This window comes from Diplotaxodon limnothrissa, linkage group LG18 (assembly GCF_057381915.1).
Source record: "Diplotaxodon limnothrissa isolate DT_005_m linkage group LG18, D_limnothrissa_male_GT1.1, whole genome shotgun sequence".
In the NCBI taxonomy this organism is placed as follows: domain Eukaryota; kingdom Metazoa; phylum Chordata; class Actinopteri; order Cichliformes; family Cichlidae; genus Diplotaxodon; species Diplotaxodon limnothrissa.
In genome coordinates, this window is record NC_140613.1 from 27149488 (window position 1) to 27166865 (window position 17378).

Sequence of the window (17378 nt, forward strand, 5' to 3'; positions counted from 1 at the left end):
ACCTGAATCAAATGATTAGTTCATTACCAGGCCTCTGGAGAACTTCAAGACATGTTGAGGAGCTAAGTTAGCCATTTAAATCAGCTGTTGGTAAGGTTGATATGTCATCACTTAACAAGCTTTTACAACAAGATGTCTTCTTGCAAACAGATGAGTTTTTGCCTCTTGGCCATTAGAAAGAATGCAGTTTATGGCATTTTTGCACTGGCTTCACTTTTCAGACCCAGCAGCTATATCCACCCTTTATATCCACTCTATGGCAGCAACCTGCAACGTGCCTGTTCTACACAGCCAGGTTCTGAGCAGGTACAATCATTGATTGTCAATCAATGACTGTTACCTCATAGCCATCCTCAGGGATACAATCTTTCAGAATGGAAACTGCACTGCTCTATTAAATGCAACAAAATGATAATAATAACGATAAATGCTCAAATGTCCAAGGTGCTTCATTTGCTTGTCCAGCCAAAAGCAATATAGGAAAAATGTAATGCAAGTTCTAATCACTTTATGGGGAGCATGGAAGCTGTTTCATAATGCTCATGTGCTCCCCACATGTCGTATTTGTAATATTATACACCACTCCAGCTTCCCTCTTGGGGGGCAGGGTGGGCGGGGGGGCTTCCTGTGTTCAGCGTGGACCACCAGACATCCTAATTTGTTAAATGCTTTGTGGTAAGTGCTGGCTTCCTGTAACTTGGTGCTGATATAATCAATATTTTATAGGATCGAGTTCCTAACACTTACATAACAGACTCTGCAGATATACGTACCACCTGAGTCTGTAGTGTTTCTCAACCCGGTAGAAGTTCTTTAGGAGAAGTCTTTTGGTTTTGTGATGTGGGGTGGCAGCCCTGTGGTGCCTGTACAACAGGGACAGACACTTCCCTTCACGCACTTCTTACTGGCGTCCCTGACGTTTGAATTTGACGCAATTTAAAAGATGTAAAAAGAAAAATACACTTGTGACACACACTATAAGAATGTCCTGAATGTGTTGACAGCTCTCTGCCCTGAATGTGGAAGTGTGCAAAACAACCAGCAGTCTCTGACCTACTTCTTTCCCTACCTTGCCATTCATCTATGTGTGCCATCTGTGCCGTCTGATTGACCCAAGAGGCGGTTTTTTAAGGGGGGGACTGTACAAAAGGAAACCCCATGACCAGCAAACATTTTTATAAACTCTGACCCTGCACTTGGCCCAGCACTACTGGACTTGATCTTGCAAGGAAATTTGTTTTTAGGTATCGTTTGAGATCATTTTAAGCCCTGGACTATTTTACAGGAATCCTCAAAACATGACTTCAAATGACTGCTAGTGTAGTCCGTGTCTGCTGCGTGCCATTCACTCCTCTCTGTCCTCCTGTCTTTGCTTATCTCTACTGCTACTGCACAATAAAAAAGTACATCTGGCCAGATGCTTAAAGAATCCAGCAGTGTCAGTCTTTTAGCAGTCAATTTACCAAAGTCCTGGTCTCCAGGCACAGTCCGATTCCAGTAATCCACTCTTTGCATCTCGTGCCCCGAGTAGCCTGCTTGATAAATGTCCCACCTCATTAACAATCATGAGGAAAACCACTGAGATATACTGTAGCTTTAGTCTTAGCAAAGGGTCCCCCAGGCAGACATGGTATTTTCATTCATGTATGCAACTGATAATAATGTTATTCTTATTGTTATTATTAAAAAACATAAAACCTTTATATTCAAGGACGCATAGAAATATTAGGTACTTTTCTTGATAAATGACTTAAACAATTAATCAGTTAATAAAATTAAACCTGAATAAGTTTCTGTCAGTGAGCTAATCGACATTTAAGCACAAGAGCTACACATTAAAGCTGAATCAGTTTCTATTAAGAATGTAATTATGTAAAAAAGAACCTGTTGCTTCATTATGCCCATCTTCAAAGGTGTCTTGGAGTACTCCACCGATTGGCTGACTGGCATCTTGGGGTAATGCTCAGGTGTCTCATCCACCTCTGATAGCGTCCTCCCTTCCAGTCCCTTCACGCACTTCTTACTGGCATCCTCGACGCTCTGAGTCTTGTTAGTGAGTCCCGGCACCTTCTCCTTGGCACTCGCAATCACGCTCAGGGATTTCTGCATAATGGAAGTGCGCAGGTGCACAGGCTTCTTCTCGTGTGTCAGGTTGTGAGCGCTGGCTGATTTCCAGAAGAGCGGCACGGATTCGGTGGACACGGCTGGTTCCAGCCTCGGTGGAGTCGAAGCTGGTTCCAGCTGCTTCTTGGCATGTTTACGGCCAATGAGAGAGCCCAAAAGAGATCCTTCCCCTACAGTCCCAACAGGAGTCGTTTTGTCTCCCGCAGCTGAGCCACTCTGGCTTGCGCCTTCTTCATCCTGGTCGCAGACGTGGTCATAGCTGAGTGACTTTTTCAAGCCCATGACTTTGTTCTTCAGGGAGTCGTCTCGAGGTTTTCCTGATGGGGGACATATCAATAGACCATTGTTTTGTAATGTAACTTCTCATCTTTTGACCTGTAAACTCTGGTCACAGCAGAAGATGAGGTTTGATATTTTTTAATTAAGCCTTCAAAGAGATTAAAGATTATAAAAATAGACCATTTATATTTAAATAAAATATAAGCAAATCTGATCTTTTGCCAGTTTAAGAATTCATATTTAATTTACATTGAGGACGTGAACATGACTTTTTAATCCAGTGTTATCAAACCTTTCTGAAACAATCTTTTATATCAACTATAAAGTGCCATTTAAGCCCCATTTATAGAGCTTCTTAAGCAGGACCCAACCGGCTTTGTAATATTATATATAATACACGTTACATTAAGTTTAGGAAAGCATAGTTGGAAAAAAAGCATGCAGGCTCTCACAATATTTTCCTTTGAAATGACTAATTGGCTCTCTTCATTTCCATGCTACAGCCGGGGCTTACCGTGGTGGCTCGGCTCAAAGGGATTTCTCCTCAAGGTGCTGCGGTTGCTGCCGTGTTCGCTGCCATCATCACGACTGCACTGCCGGTGCAGGTGCATAGTCTCTGGGATCTCTGTTATCCGTTTCATCAGCGAGCGACCCAGACCCTTTTTGGAGTTGCGCTTCTTTTGAAGGTGAGGGTTGTTGGCAAGCATCTTCTTACATTTGTAGACTTCCAGCTGGGCGTACAACTTCTTCAACTCGTCCTAAAATTAAAAAAAAAAAAAAGTCTTAAATCATAATTTATTACAACACTCACTTACTTCTGACTTTAGGTAATAGTTGTGTGGTTGCCAAAAATGAACTTGTGGGCCTGAGCAGGTGTACAATGACAGAAAACTCCTTCTTTTTAAACAAAAACATTGAAACGTTGCTGAAAGAGAAACCAGGGCCACCTGGTAATGGCTTCCAACCATATGTTGCCTGTTTCACTCTTCACTGGCAATATCTTAAGGGAATCGCTTAAGGGAAAGTGTACATATTTGGAAGAAACTGTGCTTATGAAAGATGGACAAAGTGTTCAGACCTAAACAAAATGAAGCCATTTCTGAAGTTCTTTAAACCCACATTATTTCAAATGGGGAGACAACTGTGGTCCGACTGTTTTGATGTTGAGAAATATTTTGTTAAGTTAATCAGTTGAACATCACTAAACATTTTATTGATACACTTACAGTCTCAGCAGCTCATTTTAAGTCTTCTTCAATACATCATAGTGCTCATTTTGTAAGTTATGGACCCATTTAATGTCACTCTGATCCAATTACAGTATGTTTAGGCAGCCCCTACCCTTTAACTGACAGCTCCAGTATGTGTATACAGTTTCCTCAAATGTGTGTTTAGTCGTACTCAAAGGGGTACAAGTAGGCTGTTTAGGTTTTCTGCTAAGTACCCTTTAGTATGTTTTTCTTCCAAGTTTCTCAGTTATTGTTGCAGAGAATGATGGTTGCAGTTGTTAACCAGTTTAATCAGGTTGGACTTATGTTAGCTCAACTTGACCTTTTTGTCCAAATGTGGTCTCACCCAGTTTCACAGGCCATGCACCAGGCTTAAGATTGGACATTTACAAACCAAAAGGTAATGTGAGCGTGGTCTAACACATGTGCTGTGATTTCTGACTAAACCGTGGAACACCAGACATGAAGAGTAAGACAGAAGGTGCCCCATTAAAAATATATGTTGCATTCTGACTTAATGGGGAGATATCTGACAATGATCAACAAGGCCGCTTTACCCGTATATCCTCTGGGTCCAAACTGTGCTCGCTCCAGGCCGAGGTGATGCTGTTGTTGAGGTAGGAGCCAGATCTTCCTATGTCTAGCTCCTCCTCGTAAGCTTCGGTGGCTATATCGTCTCTCGCCTGCGTCCCTTTGTACAGGAACTGAAACAGATCAAGAACAAGGTTATAAAACGAAATCAGTGAAACAAAAAGTTATCATGTGACATGCTGGCTATAGAGGTTGTCCACAATATAATGCTCACTAAAGACATTTAGTGAGCATTATATTGCACTAATTTAGTAGATCTTTTACTCGAATTTTAACTTTAATTTTGTTACTGAAGTCAGTTATTTTATAATTGAAATTTCTATCTGTCGACAGCAAAACTATCAAAAGTTTAGATTAAAAACCCCAATAAAGAAAACAACTATAAAAAAAGATAAATAGCTCCAAAAGTACTGCAGTATATTTTATCTTGCTATTGATTATTATTTTTAATCTAATGCAACTGTGCAAATTGTGCCTAACCAGTTCAAATGTATACGGTTCAGTGTATGCAGGCAGTAATCTCCTCCTCATATGTGATTCCTTCCTGCAGAAAGCACGTTAGGGCTGCAATATTCCAATGATTCAGTAAATAAATGATAGATTGCACCTTGATTTTCATGCTCAAATTGTTTAACTTTGTTTGAATAACAAATTTAGGGATGGCGAAAGGCCAAATATTTAGCCCAGTTTGAAGAACAGATGCAGTTTGAGATTAACGTCCTCCCATTGTGCTTAATTATCCCGGTGTACTCGACTCACTTGCACTTCTGAGGTGCCTAATTAAGAAAGAACAGAGAGTGTTGATGGTGTATTTCATTTCTCACACTGCAGGAGAATTAAATGTTTTCCATCAGACTTGAGAGATCGCACATAAAGACACCCGTGAGAGCGCTGAGCCAAATTACAATAACCGCTAACGCAGTTTGATTGAGTTTAAGGTAATGGTAGCAAACGTGCCTGTGTACATCTGTGTGTTTGCCCATTGCTAATAACAAAGGAACTTAAGATGATTAATGAAGTGTTTTGTGTACAAGCTACAATGCAGCAGTGGCCACAGTGGAAATCACTCTGTAACGCTGGAATGCTTTCCCAGTAAATAAGTCGCACTTACACCCAAGCTAAGAAACGACACATTCAGCGCACGGCTAATGTTTCAGCTGTACACTGCACAAGTTCATTTGGGTGCCTCAAAATCTATTCTGCGCTCACTGAATATATTAGAGTCTTTACACTTACCCATTTAAGTGCACTAGCTCTCAGCATAATGAGAAAAATGTACAGACCACTGAAGAGATTTTTGTTTTCCCAATTGAAGCTACTCTTGTGTGTCCCACAATACATGCGGTATACAAAACAAAAGTTGGACTTTACTGGATGAATGGTCTGGCTTTGTCCAAAAAATGTTCTGAAATGAGGATCGTTAAAAGTCTATTCATCTGCTGTACAATTTCTTGATCTCTTTGGTTTGCAGAACAACAAACAAGGAAGATAAATCTCCAAAATGCCCTTTACACATTTACTGTTACAGCTGAGGAGCTCAGACCTAAAATCAGTCAAGCAGTCTGTAGTTTTTAGTATTACCAGTGCTAGCATCATGTCATGTATGTGAACACTGCGTTAATTGGAAAATTTCATGTGCATGACAGTGAGCATGGACGGGAGAAAGAAAAGACATTTCTAAAGAGATAAGGAAGGAATTTACTGCCAGGCGTTCATGACTGAGGTAAAGGTTACAGAACTATCTAAAAGCAGCCTGATATTGTTGTGACCCCAACTGCTAATATTATTAAGAAGTTTAAGTGTTGCTGGTGGAGGAAAAAAAGAGGAATAAAAAATGTCAAAGCATAAAGCAGCTGACCTCTGGGGTAGAGCCCCGCCAGAGCAGGCATGATAGAAGCTTGATAAAAAATATGATGGGACGTAACACTGCTTCACATCACACAAAATCTAGTGTGGAAACGCCACAAAGAAACTAGGGGTCATCTGTTGCCATGTCGACAGGCTTATGGCTCGGCTCACAACCACCGTAACCTGCCACTAAGGATGTTGTTACACTGTAATTAAATAGAATTTTTATGTGTCTTTTATTTGAAATTACAATGTAATAATTAGGGATGGGTATCGTTTTGGTTCTATCCGATACCAGTACCAAACTGGTACTTTTGAAACGGTGCCGGTGCATAAACGGTGCTCGAACCGGTGCTTAAAGAATGGAGACCACACACTTTGTCCAAAAACCTCTCATGTTCAGCTGTTTTTTTGTAAAAAGATAACAATGTTAGCCTTTTCTGCAGCTATAGGGGATTTATGGTATCGCTCTTGGCTGGAAGCAGTGCTTAATCAATGGAAAAAACACAAACTTTGTCAAAAAACCTCTCATTTTTAGCTGTTTTCCACTTTTTCTTTGGTCATTTTAGCCTTTTTGGCCAGGGTGAAGGGAGTATCAAGTACCCATCCCTACATCCCCATCCCTAGTAATAATGTTCACCTACACATATGTAAAGGTAGACTTGCTAGAATAAGAAGGGTCCACTTAATTAGAGGGGAACTACTCCCTTAGTCAAGCTCCATATTACAAAAGTGTTAGTCCATCTTCAGACTCACCCTGTGTTTCTATTTCAGGTACACCTTCATTAAGTTTCTTGACTGCATATTGCACATTTTGGACATTTGCAAACGGACATCTGCCCGACTGCCTTAAATCACCTCTGTGGTAGGTTCTCCTGCAGTAGGGGTCTCCAAGACCATGTTTCACCATGACCAGGGTTTGTGGTTTATCAAGGGAAGCAATAGGAGCTGTGCTGTCAAATTAAGCTTGGAGATAAAACAACATCCGCCCCATTTTAAAACATCGAGGAGGCTCAGCTGTGTTATGGGGCTGTCTTGAATCTGTGCTGGGCCCAGTGAAATGACAAGATTATGAAAGCTCCTGAGGCCAAACATACTGTCCAGCGTCAGGCAGCTCTTTCTCTCTCACGCTGTCATAGAATCATTTGGATAATAGATTTAACTGAAAAGAGTCGTGGAAAATGTACCTCGAATTAATCCTGTGATCAGCACATAAGTTAAAAAAGTGCTAATTTTAACTTATGTGCTGACTCCTTCTTCTGTCAGTAAAAATCCCACTGCATATTTAATATGTGAAATACACTTTTTATATGTTTTTAATGAGGAGCTTGGTGCTAAAGCCCTAGATTATTATTAATATTTTTAAAATTTGTATTTATTTGCTGAATGTTTTGTTGATCATTAACACAAAGCCCATGAAACTCATAACTGGTGAGATCTGCAAGTAACAACAATGAAGTATTCACCTTAGGTATCAGCAGCAGGGCCAGAGTCACAGACACAGTCAGGTGAGTGTGAGCAAAGAACAACATGAGCATCCAGTCTGGGTGCAGTCCCGGCACCAGAGAGAACCTGCAGAATAGAAAAAACATCAACGGGAGAAATTCTGCAGACTCACCAGCAGCCAGAGTGCTCGGCGCATCTGTAAAATACGCTCAGACACACGTAAAAAAGCAGCATTTAGTCACTCACTGGACAGCGAGAACAGAATTGAATGTACCACAACCCGAGGCATTCCCCGCACTGTAAACACAGGGATAAACGCACAACTGAGGGAAAATTATAAAAGCGTCTGTTTGCTGGAAAGAAGCTGGCTCTTTTTAAAAGGCGACTTGTGCAGATATGAAAGATCTCTGCAGCCAATTCTGCTTTTGAAGGCTTTGGATGCTTCATGCTGGAGATCCACAGGCGACAGGCAATTATAGCCAGCGGGAAAAATTGTCAACTTTGTCTTGGTTGTTAATTAGCATTAATGAGTTAACATAAACCAGTGTAACATAACGGTGACGCTTGTGTGCGTGCATGTTTTTTAATCATTCATTACTGTTTCCAAGTTTTCCCACGCTGCTTTGAGAAGTTTCTCTAAAAGTTCACAGCACAGAGGAGAAACATTGTTTTCTGTCGCCGTCAACAGAACACCAAATCATTTCATTTTACATGAAAGTGCCAAGTCCCATTTTTGTCACCAGTGACAGCACACAGAAACTATGTCAAAGCACACAGAAGCAATTCTGGTAGCTTGTGGTCCCTTTTAAAAGCTTCATGTCATCATTCCCGTTTATTAAGGCCGTTTTAAATCATAGTCAGTATCGTATTGACAAGAACCAGCATGGCTGATTGCTCCCATTATTGTTGGAGAACGTGAATAGTGCACAAAAGCCTAACAAGAGGATCTAAGTAGCAGCATTTTGGCACCAATTTTCCGCAAGCAATCAAAGCTAGACACCATGACAGATAAATCAATGAAATTATTTAAGCGGTATCAAGCTGAGTCAAGTGCATTGTGAGTAAAAAAAAAGTGTGAAAGGCATTAAATACTTGAACGTGTGTGTTTGACATTGTTTAGAAATCCACCAAGGTGGTTCACAATTCATTGGCTCATTATCTTTTGTCATAATAATCCCAATCATGATTCACATTAGAATTAGTCCAAAAGAATAGCACGTGTCTGTTTTCTGTGTCCCAACTCACTCACACACACACACACACACACACACACACACACACACACACACACACACACACACACACACACACACACACAATATATCGAACAACTCCAGCCTTATCTCTGGACTGCAGCAGCATATAGACTCAAAAAAAGGAAAAGAAAAAGGGGAAAAAACACTCACAATGTTTTATTCTCCAGCAAATGAGAACAGTTTCCCAGAGCTGATGAAGGTGTACCCAGTGGACTTTTCAGTTTCTCAACAGATTAAGAGGATGTGATCTTTTCCTCCTTGTACCACGGAGCACAATAGACTGCCGCCCAAATGAAAGAATATTCAATCAGAAACAGTTTTATCGGAGAATGTGTGACAAATGGAATGTTTTGCCCGAGGCTCCTGCGGGCTCTCTGTAAAAGCAGTTTTATTTCTGCTGCAGCAGGACTGACAAAAATGTTCTTCGCTTTGGAGCCTTGTGAGGTCAAAGCTCCAGCAGCACCTACAGTGTACACAACAGCTTTATTCCTTGACCAACACATTTTGGCCTTCACCGGGTGTCGATGTGATGACCCTGATGGAGGCCACAAGCCAAAACTGGTTGTTAAAGCAACAAAGTGTTAGCTAAATGCTCCAGAAGTAACACAGGAACATGTTCACCGGTGCTTTTTCTGCTGCTTTACAGTGCATCACTTATATTTGAGAAACCAATGAAAAAAGTCAATATTTGATATGAGCACCTTTATTCTATAACACAGCCTGAACTCTCTTAGTCAAGTGTTCCTGTCATTTCTTTCAGTAGACTTAGGTTTAGAGCTTTTTATTGTTCCTTGCACAGTGAAATTGGGTAGCTGGACCACAAAGGTGCAAAAGTAAAGAAGGGAAAACAATATACAACGAGGTGAAAAAAACAAACAGTATATATGTGTACATATATGTGAATGAACTATATACATGGTGTAGGCGTAAGAAACATTGAAAAAGAAACCTTGTGGGGCTGTATACAAGGGCAGTTATATAATAAATAAATAAATAAATAAGGCTGGAGGGGCTATGGTCATTTAGGGTAGGGATGGTAATTCCACTGAGACCAAAATATTGCACAAGACCAAAAATATTGCACAGACATGGAAAGAGTGAGATATTGCACATAGTTGATCAATAGCAGCGTCAGAGTGGATGTGTTGGAGAAGTCTGTTCACACTTTTATTTTGCATTAAAAGTTCTGACAGCCCACGGGAAGAAGCTGTTCTTTAGTCTGTTGGTTTTGCACCTGGTGGATCTGAACCTTTTTCCAGAGGGCAGGATGTTGAAGAGGTGGTGGTTAGGATGGAGGTGGTCCTTTATGATTGCCCTGGCTCTGGGGAGACTTCTTGGGCAGGCAATTAAGTCCAGGAAGGAGAGTGGACAGCCGATCACCTTCTCTGCAGTTCTTTGGATGTTCGCTGCCTTTTGTTCTGTTCTCTATCAAGATCGTCCCACACTGCTTCAGTAATGTTGAGCTCTGGGCTCTATTGAGGCCACTCCTGCTCCAGTCTGTCTTCCTCCATCCAGTTGTGCTTTTACTGCATTGCAGTGAAAAATGAAGCTCTTGCTATTTTTCTGTGTTCATAATTCTATCAATTTTGATTAAGTGGAGATATCATCTGAATGTCAGGAGCGGTACCACACCTCATTCATGCCCCTTCCGGTTTCAGTCCATAAATGCCTCCTTCGCCAATACCTGCTGTCCTCATTTTCATGCCCCCCATTTCCTCCTTTCCATTCTTCTTCCTTTCATTCACTTCTGGTTAGTACATGGGGATCTGCCCGGCCCGGGAGCCGCTGCCAGTCCCCTTCAAGGCCTTCCCCAAACCGCAGCACCAGTACATGGTCCCTCATCCATCATCGCTCATCGTAACTTAGGATATGGTCCCAGCTAGTGAAATTATTGACAAGAAGCCCAACACCACTGGCTGAAATGCAGTCAAAAACCATGACAGAGCCTCCATCGTGTTTCACAGATGGCTGTAGACACTCACTGCTCTACCTGTCTGTTGTGCCTGGCCCTGTCTGTATGTACTGACAACAATTTGAACCAAAAATTAAACATTCGAATTCATCACTCCCTGAGATCTGTTGCCACTGATTTTAAGCCCAGTTCTTGCCAAATTTGGCATATCTCCATCTTTACTCCCCGTTTCCCTTCTTTAGGAATGGCTTCTTGACAGCCACCCTTCCACTGAGACTATTTCTGATGAGGCTTCAGTGCCTCTCTCGGGTCCTGTGTCAGGTTTTGCTGTATCGTTTCTGAAGGCCATGACCTTAAGAAAGTTTTTTAGGCCTGCTGCTTCTTCTGACCTAGCTGCCTGGTAAATCTGTCATATGAAAGTGGTGAAAATGACACCAATGAATCTGGAACGCCAAAACAATAAATGCTGTAAAACATGCTAAAAGGCTCCATGGAGAGATGGAAAACTTCCACCAGGACAGCCTATTGTAGAATGCATTAAACCTTAGGCTGAGTAACTTCAAGGTATTTTTAAGAAATTATAAGACAACTGCTAAATGAAAGGGAAGATCTAAAATATTCAGAAAATTGAGCCACATCCCACCTCTGTAAGACACAGAAAGAGCGGCAGGCACAGTCAGTGGCGGGGCACAGAGTTTATTTTAGGCACTGGAACAGTACATGTAGGCTGTGTCTCTGCTTGGGGAAGACATTTTTTATTCACCTCCTTTCAACTGGCTTACCCTGCCGTGACACTGTTCATTTCCCTGATGAAGGGGGGCGGCTGAACTCTCATCTGACATGCTCTGCAGTTGTGAAAGGCGCTCTAACAGACAAATATCTCTGTGATTATGATTAAACAGGTTGTGCTGTACAAAGGGGTAAAGTCATTAAGCTCTGTGCCACTGTTTGTGCCATCTCCTTATTACTCTCAGCGAGATTTTCATCAAGTCAGGGTAAGATGCTCGATTGTTCCGCATTCTTAGCTCTGTTTCATGTGTCTCTTGTACCTTCTGTTCCCACATTTTCCTCTTTTCTTTTCTCTCTTTCATTCAGTATACAAGAGAGCATAATTGAGGCATTCACATCAGCATATCTCTTTCTCTCACCCCCCCCCCCCCCCCCCCACCCCCTTGATCATGCCCACCCATGCTGGTTCCATCAAATTTTCTCCACCCACCTGATAATGTGGAAGATGGCCGATATGAGGAGCTCATTGTAGATGGCTACGGCCATGTAACGTGGCTCGTGAAAAGCCGAGGGTACGGTGCGGACAGCGTAGCACAGGTACACGCCCCACAGCAGGAACAGGAACTCAGCTGAGCAACAAAAGACACAAAAATGTTTGAATTTTAGTTTCTATTTGCCACCTAAAACAGGAGAGGTCATATATTGTATGAAATTCATCCGCTGTAGCTGACAGTTGTCTTTTGACAGCACAATATACTAAACTTACCCTAAAACCTTTAAGCAATCGTCCAATATTTTGGGAAATGATCTAATTTGCTTTCTTTCTATGAGTGAGGTTAGAGGGTCGATACCTTCCTCACGAAGCTGGAACCAGGAGGCAATTAGCCAACCCAAGCATAAAGACAAAAAGTAGGAAAAGAAAACAACTAAAGTGCCTTCCAGCCCACCCTAAGCTCACCAATCAAACATGAATATTTCAGTTGTGAAATTTATACAAAACCCCCCCCAAAAAACTGAAATTTGTGTTGTTTACGTGTGGGTGGGTTATTTTTTTTGATTTGCTCGGCTACACTGAAAAAGTAAGCCCTGATGTTAGACTGTGACAAAAAGGCAGAACACCCACCGAAACCAAAATCGATTGTTATTTTTGCGTCTGTGCATGGTTTAAGCGAAATAAGAAACAACACGTTAAACAAACACCGAGCTCTAAAGGTTGGTTGGACACCACCAGGCTAACCTTTCTACACTTACAGAATTGTACAAGATTTAACTTCCAAAACCTTAATCTTTTTGTCACAGACTCTAAAGTATTAGTGAAAAAAAAGAGAGAGAGAATTTAAAGCTCCCTTCAAACTCCTTTCCATTAATCTGACACCATCTGAATGTGTCAGCTTAATGTCTGAATGAGAACCCTGTGGAGGCTTTGGGCTGACATGCAGAGACTGTAATAAAAGATAAGAGGGCCGTATGAGGGAATGTGAAAAGGCCACGCAGAAGGGAAAGGTGCACAGGAATGCATGGGAGCTTTTTAAGAGTTTTGACCCAGACGTCTCTTTTTACTTCACCACCTCCAACGGCAGCATCTCCCACCATGGGCGACAGCAACACAGAGAGCAGCTTATGGTGGGGCTTGTTTTCTGAAATTCCTTTTTTTTTTTTTTAAATAAAACTGGCTTTAAAAAGAAAAAATCCAGGAATGAGCTCAAAAGAGTAAGTCAGCCCTGAAAAGCTTGCATATATGAGTTTTCACTTTGTTTATTATGCTTTTTTTTTGGTCTCACCTCTTCCTCAAGAAGAGAATGAACCACATCATTAGGTACTCCTTGCTAGTACCAGTGTTGGATCCCATCTTGCCTTAATTTGTTCTGGTATAGATTCAGAAATGCATTGGAAACGTTACTGTTACTCAGAAATTTTAATGCATGATAGCATCACATGGTAGCTGCAGAATTCTCAGCTGCAATTCCATCACATCCCAAAGATGTTGGGATGCTCTGCTGGAGTGGATCTGTTGACTTAGCAACATGTTCCAGTCTACCACTGTCCTATTTCACTCTTACCTGAGATGAGGGATGCCTGGTGTGGTCTTCTGCTGCTGTACTGTGAGATGCTCTTCTGCATACCTTGGTTGTAATAAGTGCTTATTTGAATTACTGTTATCTGATTTACCTTTGCCATCTAATCAGCATAAAGCAGCCATTCTCCTCTCACCCCCTTCATCAGAAAGGCATTTTCACCCAGAGAACTCTGTTTTTTATCATTCTCTGTAAAACCTGCAGATTGTTGAGTGGGAAAATCCCAGCAGATCGGCAGCCATACCACATTCAAAGTCATTTAAATCACCTTTCTTCCCCATTGAACTTTAGCAAGTCATCTTAGTCATATTCTCATGCCTAAATGCACTGTTGCTATGTGATTGGCTGATTGAGTATTCGTATTAGTGAAAAGCTGAACAGGTGTCCCTGATAAAGTTTGAACTATTCTTCTGGGTGTTGATTTAGTTACTATTTTACAGCATTTGTATTGCAAAAACAGAAATCATTTCTCTAGAAAGGTAAATTAGCAGAAGATGATTCTGAACCGTGGTTGGCTCTTGTGTTACTATGGCAATAATGACATTTAAGATGTACAAGTTTTAAATTTTGCACGACTTCCTCATGTTTGCGCTGATTTCCCCCCTCTGTAAAGGAGCTGCTTCTCCGACATCACGGTGACACATTCCTGCTATCACTGAATCTCATCTCATCTCTGATCTCGGGTCGACAGCAGTTTATTGGAAAGATGTATTTAAAACGCCAGCTGTCTCCACCGTCACAGTATCAACACTTTACAGAATATACAGTGCAGTACCTGTGCACGGCTACAGTAGCTCGTTATCATCGAAAGTGTCAGTGTAATTATATTTTAAAGAACATCAGTTACAAAATCAATAGTAATTATTTTGAAATGTGAAGGACGAGATTTCTACAGGGTTGCTGCATTATGAAGGTATGGAATTATGACTGGGAGCAATCTAATATATCTCTGTCTGCAGTAGAACAAAACATTATGCATCTTTTATTGCCAGTAAAAAAAAAACAAAAAAACAAAAAACAAGCCAATTTTTCCAAATAAAAAATACTTTTAGTTTTTTATGAGAACTCTAACTGAAAGTCTGTCACAGGTCGTCCTGCTTGTTTGAAAGAGCACCGACACCCATGCCAAAGATCACACTGGGATATGACTCCCTAAAGTCTTTACAGTGATTACAGATCATTAATATTTATGAATAGGTCGCTCTATAAACTGCGTAGTGCTTAGCCTCTGAATCAGGATGCATGGAGATCTGCTTCCAAGACGGAAACGATAACAACTCCAACTATAATACAGATTAATTGAGGATTTACAATAAGCGCGTCTCGGTGACATAATCGATAATGTTTCGCATCAGCTCTGCTTTGCTTCACAGTTTAGCGCAAAATATTATGTTATGTTCATTTTTGCGCTGACATGCGTTCTCATGTCGAAATTATGACAGGACAAGGGGAAAAAAACACAGAAAAGCAATTAGGCTCATTTTCACGAGCGTGAACCGCACTGTTGTTAAAATCCTCCAAAGCAGCTTTGCAGGATGCATCCTGTCCTTCAGTGGAGCCTCAGCACACCGCAGCATGTTTATGCCTGCTGTCAGAGCAGACAGCGGGGCTCCCTCATTTCCCTTCTCATCAAGAACGCTCCCCCTAAATACACACCGACACACGCGTGGATGCAAATCATTCCCGCGGTCGGTGCCTGTTCAGAGCAGGGTGTTTGTTAGAGGCTGTCACCGCTAACATACAAACACAGCAGTTCCGCCGTCCTGTCTCTGGAGTATCCTTAACTGTCCTTCCTTTACAGGCTCCCTCCTGTTTCCTTCTCTCAAATTCTCCACTCCTGTGATGGTGCAAAACTCTCTGTGCATCGATGCCCACATCCCTACAAGTTTCATACTTCAGAGGCTCCTTTCTTCTTCTTTCCTGCCACTTCCACTCTCCCTGCCTGCCTGTCTATCAGTCTTCACACACAGGCCGAGCATCTCTCAGGGATCCATCCATTCCCTTCTTTCCAAACAAGATTAGTCTCCCCTGCTGTCAGGCCGGCTTCAGTGAGGTGCACATCACTGCCTCCCGCTTTAAGAATCTGTCTTTAAGAGATTTACTGTAACATACATTCAAGGGCATGTGGGCCTTCACTAACCACGGCTTCCTTCCAATTCATTTACTCAAATATTTTTTATTATAACAAAGGTATACAATCTGGTCATTAACAGACATTTTGACACTATGAGTAAGGCAGAAGATGGGGTCAGAAAAGTTGGGAGACATACCTTTTCTTTACACCACTCCTTTTTGGGTACACGGGCAAGAGGACTGTCTAAATTCAACTAATGAAGATGTGGAAATGCACTGTTGCATATTTAAAAAATAAACTCATCATTTAAATGTATATTTCTTCATGAATTTAGGTTGTGTACAATGTTACAGTGAATCATTAGGATGAACTTTATGTTGCATTGAATACCAAAAAACAGATTTCAGAAACATGCTTGAGTTGAAAATGTTTGAGATCTTTTGCTTTAAGTTACTCTTTAATGTCTAAAAGTCAAACTTAAATTTAGCAAAACATCAGTTCTCCCCTGGACTACTGTTGCCGGGCAAGTTTTATCATCAACATACATGCTGCTTTTTTTTCTTTCTAAAAATAAAGTTTCTAAACTGAACTTAATCTTAAGGCTTATCCAAGCAGCCTGAACTTAAACTGTAAGCTCTAAAGCCCCTTCCAGTTAAGTGGTAAGTAGCACTTTCTTTCTATCTGGAAAACGATGCTGTTTCTTATTTGGGTTTACTTAAAGTCAGACGTGTGTAATTACAGGAAAGCCGTACAAACTTACTCACCGACTGCCATCATGTAGTCCCATCGGTCCAGCAGACACATGCTGAACTGCAGCCCCTCGGGAGTGAGACCCGCAGCGATGAGAGCCTGACTCAGCTCCGGATTCTGGCACACGGAGGACGTCCAGGCCACAAGGAACCACAGCACCACCAGCAGAATGACTAGCAGCAGCCGCAGGACCCGCCAGCTGGTCATGTAAGGTGTCCTCTGGGCCGTGCGGGACAGGAACACCTTTAACACCCTGTGTGGAGCAGGGAGAGAGCGTGAGGCACAAGCCTGAATATCAGAAACGACTGAGAGAAATCGTATGTAAGTGCTGCTCACGCCCCTGGCTGCTGATCACGTTAGCATGCTCATTTGAAATAAAATGAGCAGGGAGAAACTGCTAAATCAGTTCAATTCATTCATGCTTGGTAAATATGTTTGGTTTTGATTCATGCTGTAATTTCCTTTGAGTTTCAGGGGGAAGAGCGGACAGCACAGGAAGTGGGGAGGAAGGATCTGTTAAAGGAGGCCCCTGTCATTTTTGAGTTGTGCTTACATGTCCAACAGAAATCATGCATACATAGTTTATTGTGAATTACTTCCTGATGTTACTGCATCTGTAAAAGGAGCTAAAAATGCAGCATATTAGGCTCATCAGTTGCAGCAGTGTAGGGAACAATATACAACAGCATGTTCTTATATCACCATATATCACCATCTGGACATAGAAAAAAGTCTGTTTCAATTTTTTACCCTGCTCATGTGCTATCTTTGGACCAGACTGTGACAAATCTATCTCATCTCTAATATATTCTGTGGGCCTGGACTGGAAGATCTTGCCCCCGGGGCACACTTCCCACTCAGCGAGCTCGGAAAAAAATCAAATTGGTAATTTTGCCAAGGGAACACTCTGGCCGGCCTTTGACCTCCTTCTCCCATCTCGGTAACACAGCCCGGAGCCGAAGAGCAGGAAGCTAAAGCACATGCGTGCCAAGATGGCACACGTGTGTGCATACTAAGAGATGGCTGAATTATTGAAATTAAGACTAACTCATGAGCAAGTTAATA

General features: G+C 41.7%; 1 protein-coding gene across 2 annotated transcripts in view; it reads right to left on the reverse strand.

Moving 5' to 3' along the window:
• The window catches only part of LOC146613845 (metabotropic glycine receptor-like), a 117220-nt gene that overhangs the window by 2195 nt on the left and 97647 nt on the right, over window positions 1–17378 (reverse strand). Inside the window, exons 7-12 of one of the 2 annotated variants that reach the window (XM_085378988.1) lie at window positions 16328–16566; window positions 11905–12043; window positions 7538–7643; window positions 4190–4336; window positions 2918–3161; window positions 1885–2441 (exon numbers count right to left, since the gene is read on the reverse strand). In XM_085378988.1, the coding sequence (XP_085235114.1) occupies window positions 1885–2441; window positions 2918–3161; window positions 4190–4336; window positions 7538–7643; window positions 11905–12043; window positions 16328–16566 (1432 nt within the window). Of the gene's footprint in view, window positions 1–1872; window positions 2442–2917; window positions 3162–4189; window positions 4337–7537; window positions 7644–11904; window positions 12044–16327; window positions 16567–17378 lie in introns of both variants that reach the window. The other variant, XM_085378987.1, reaches the window with a different exon arrangement.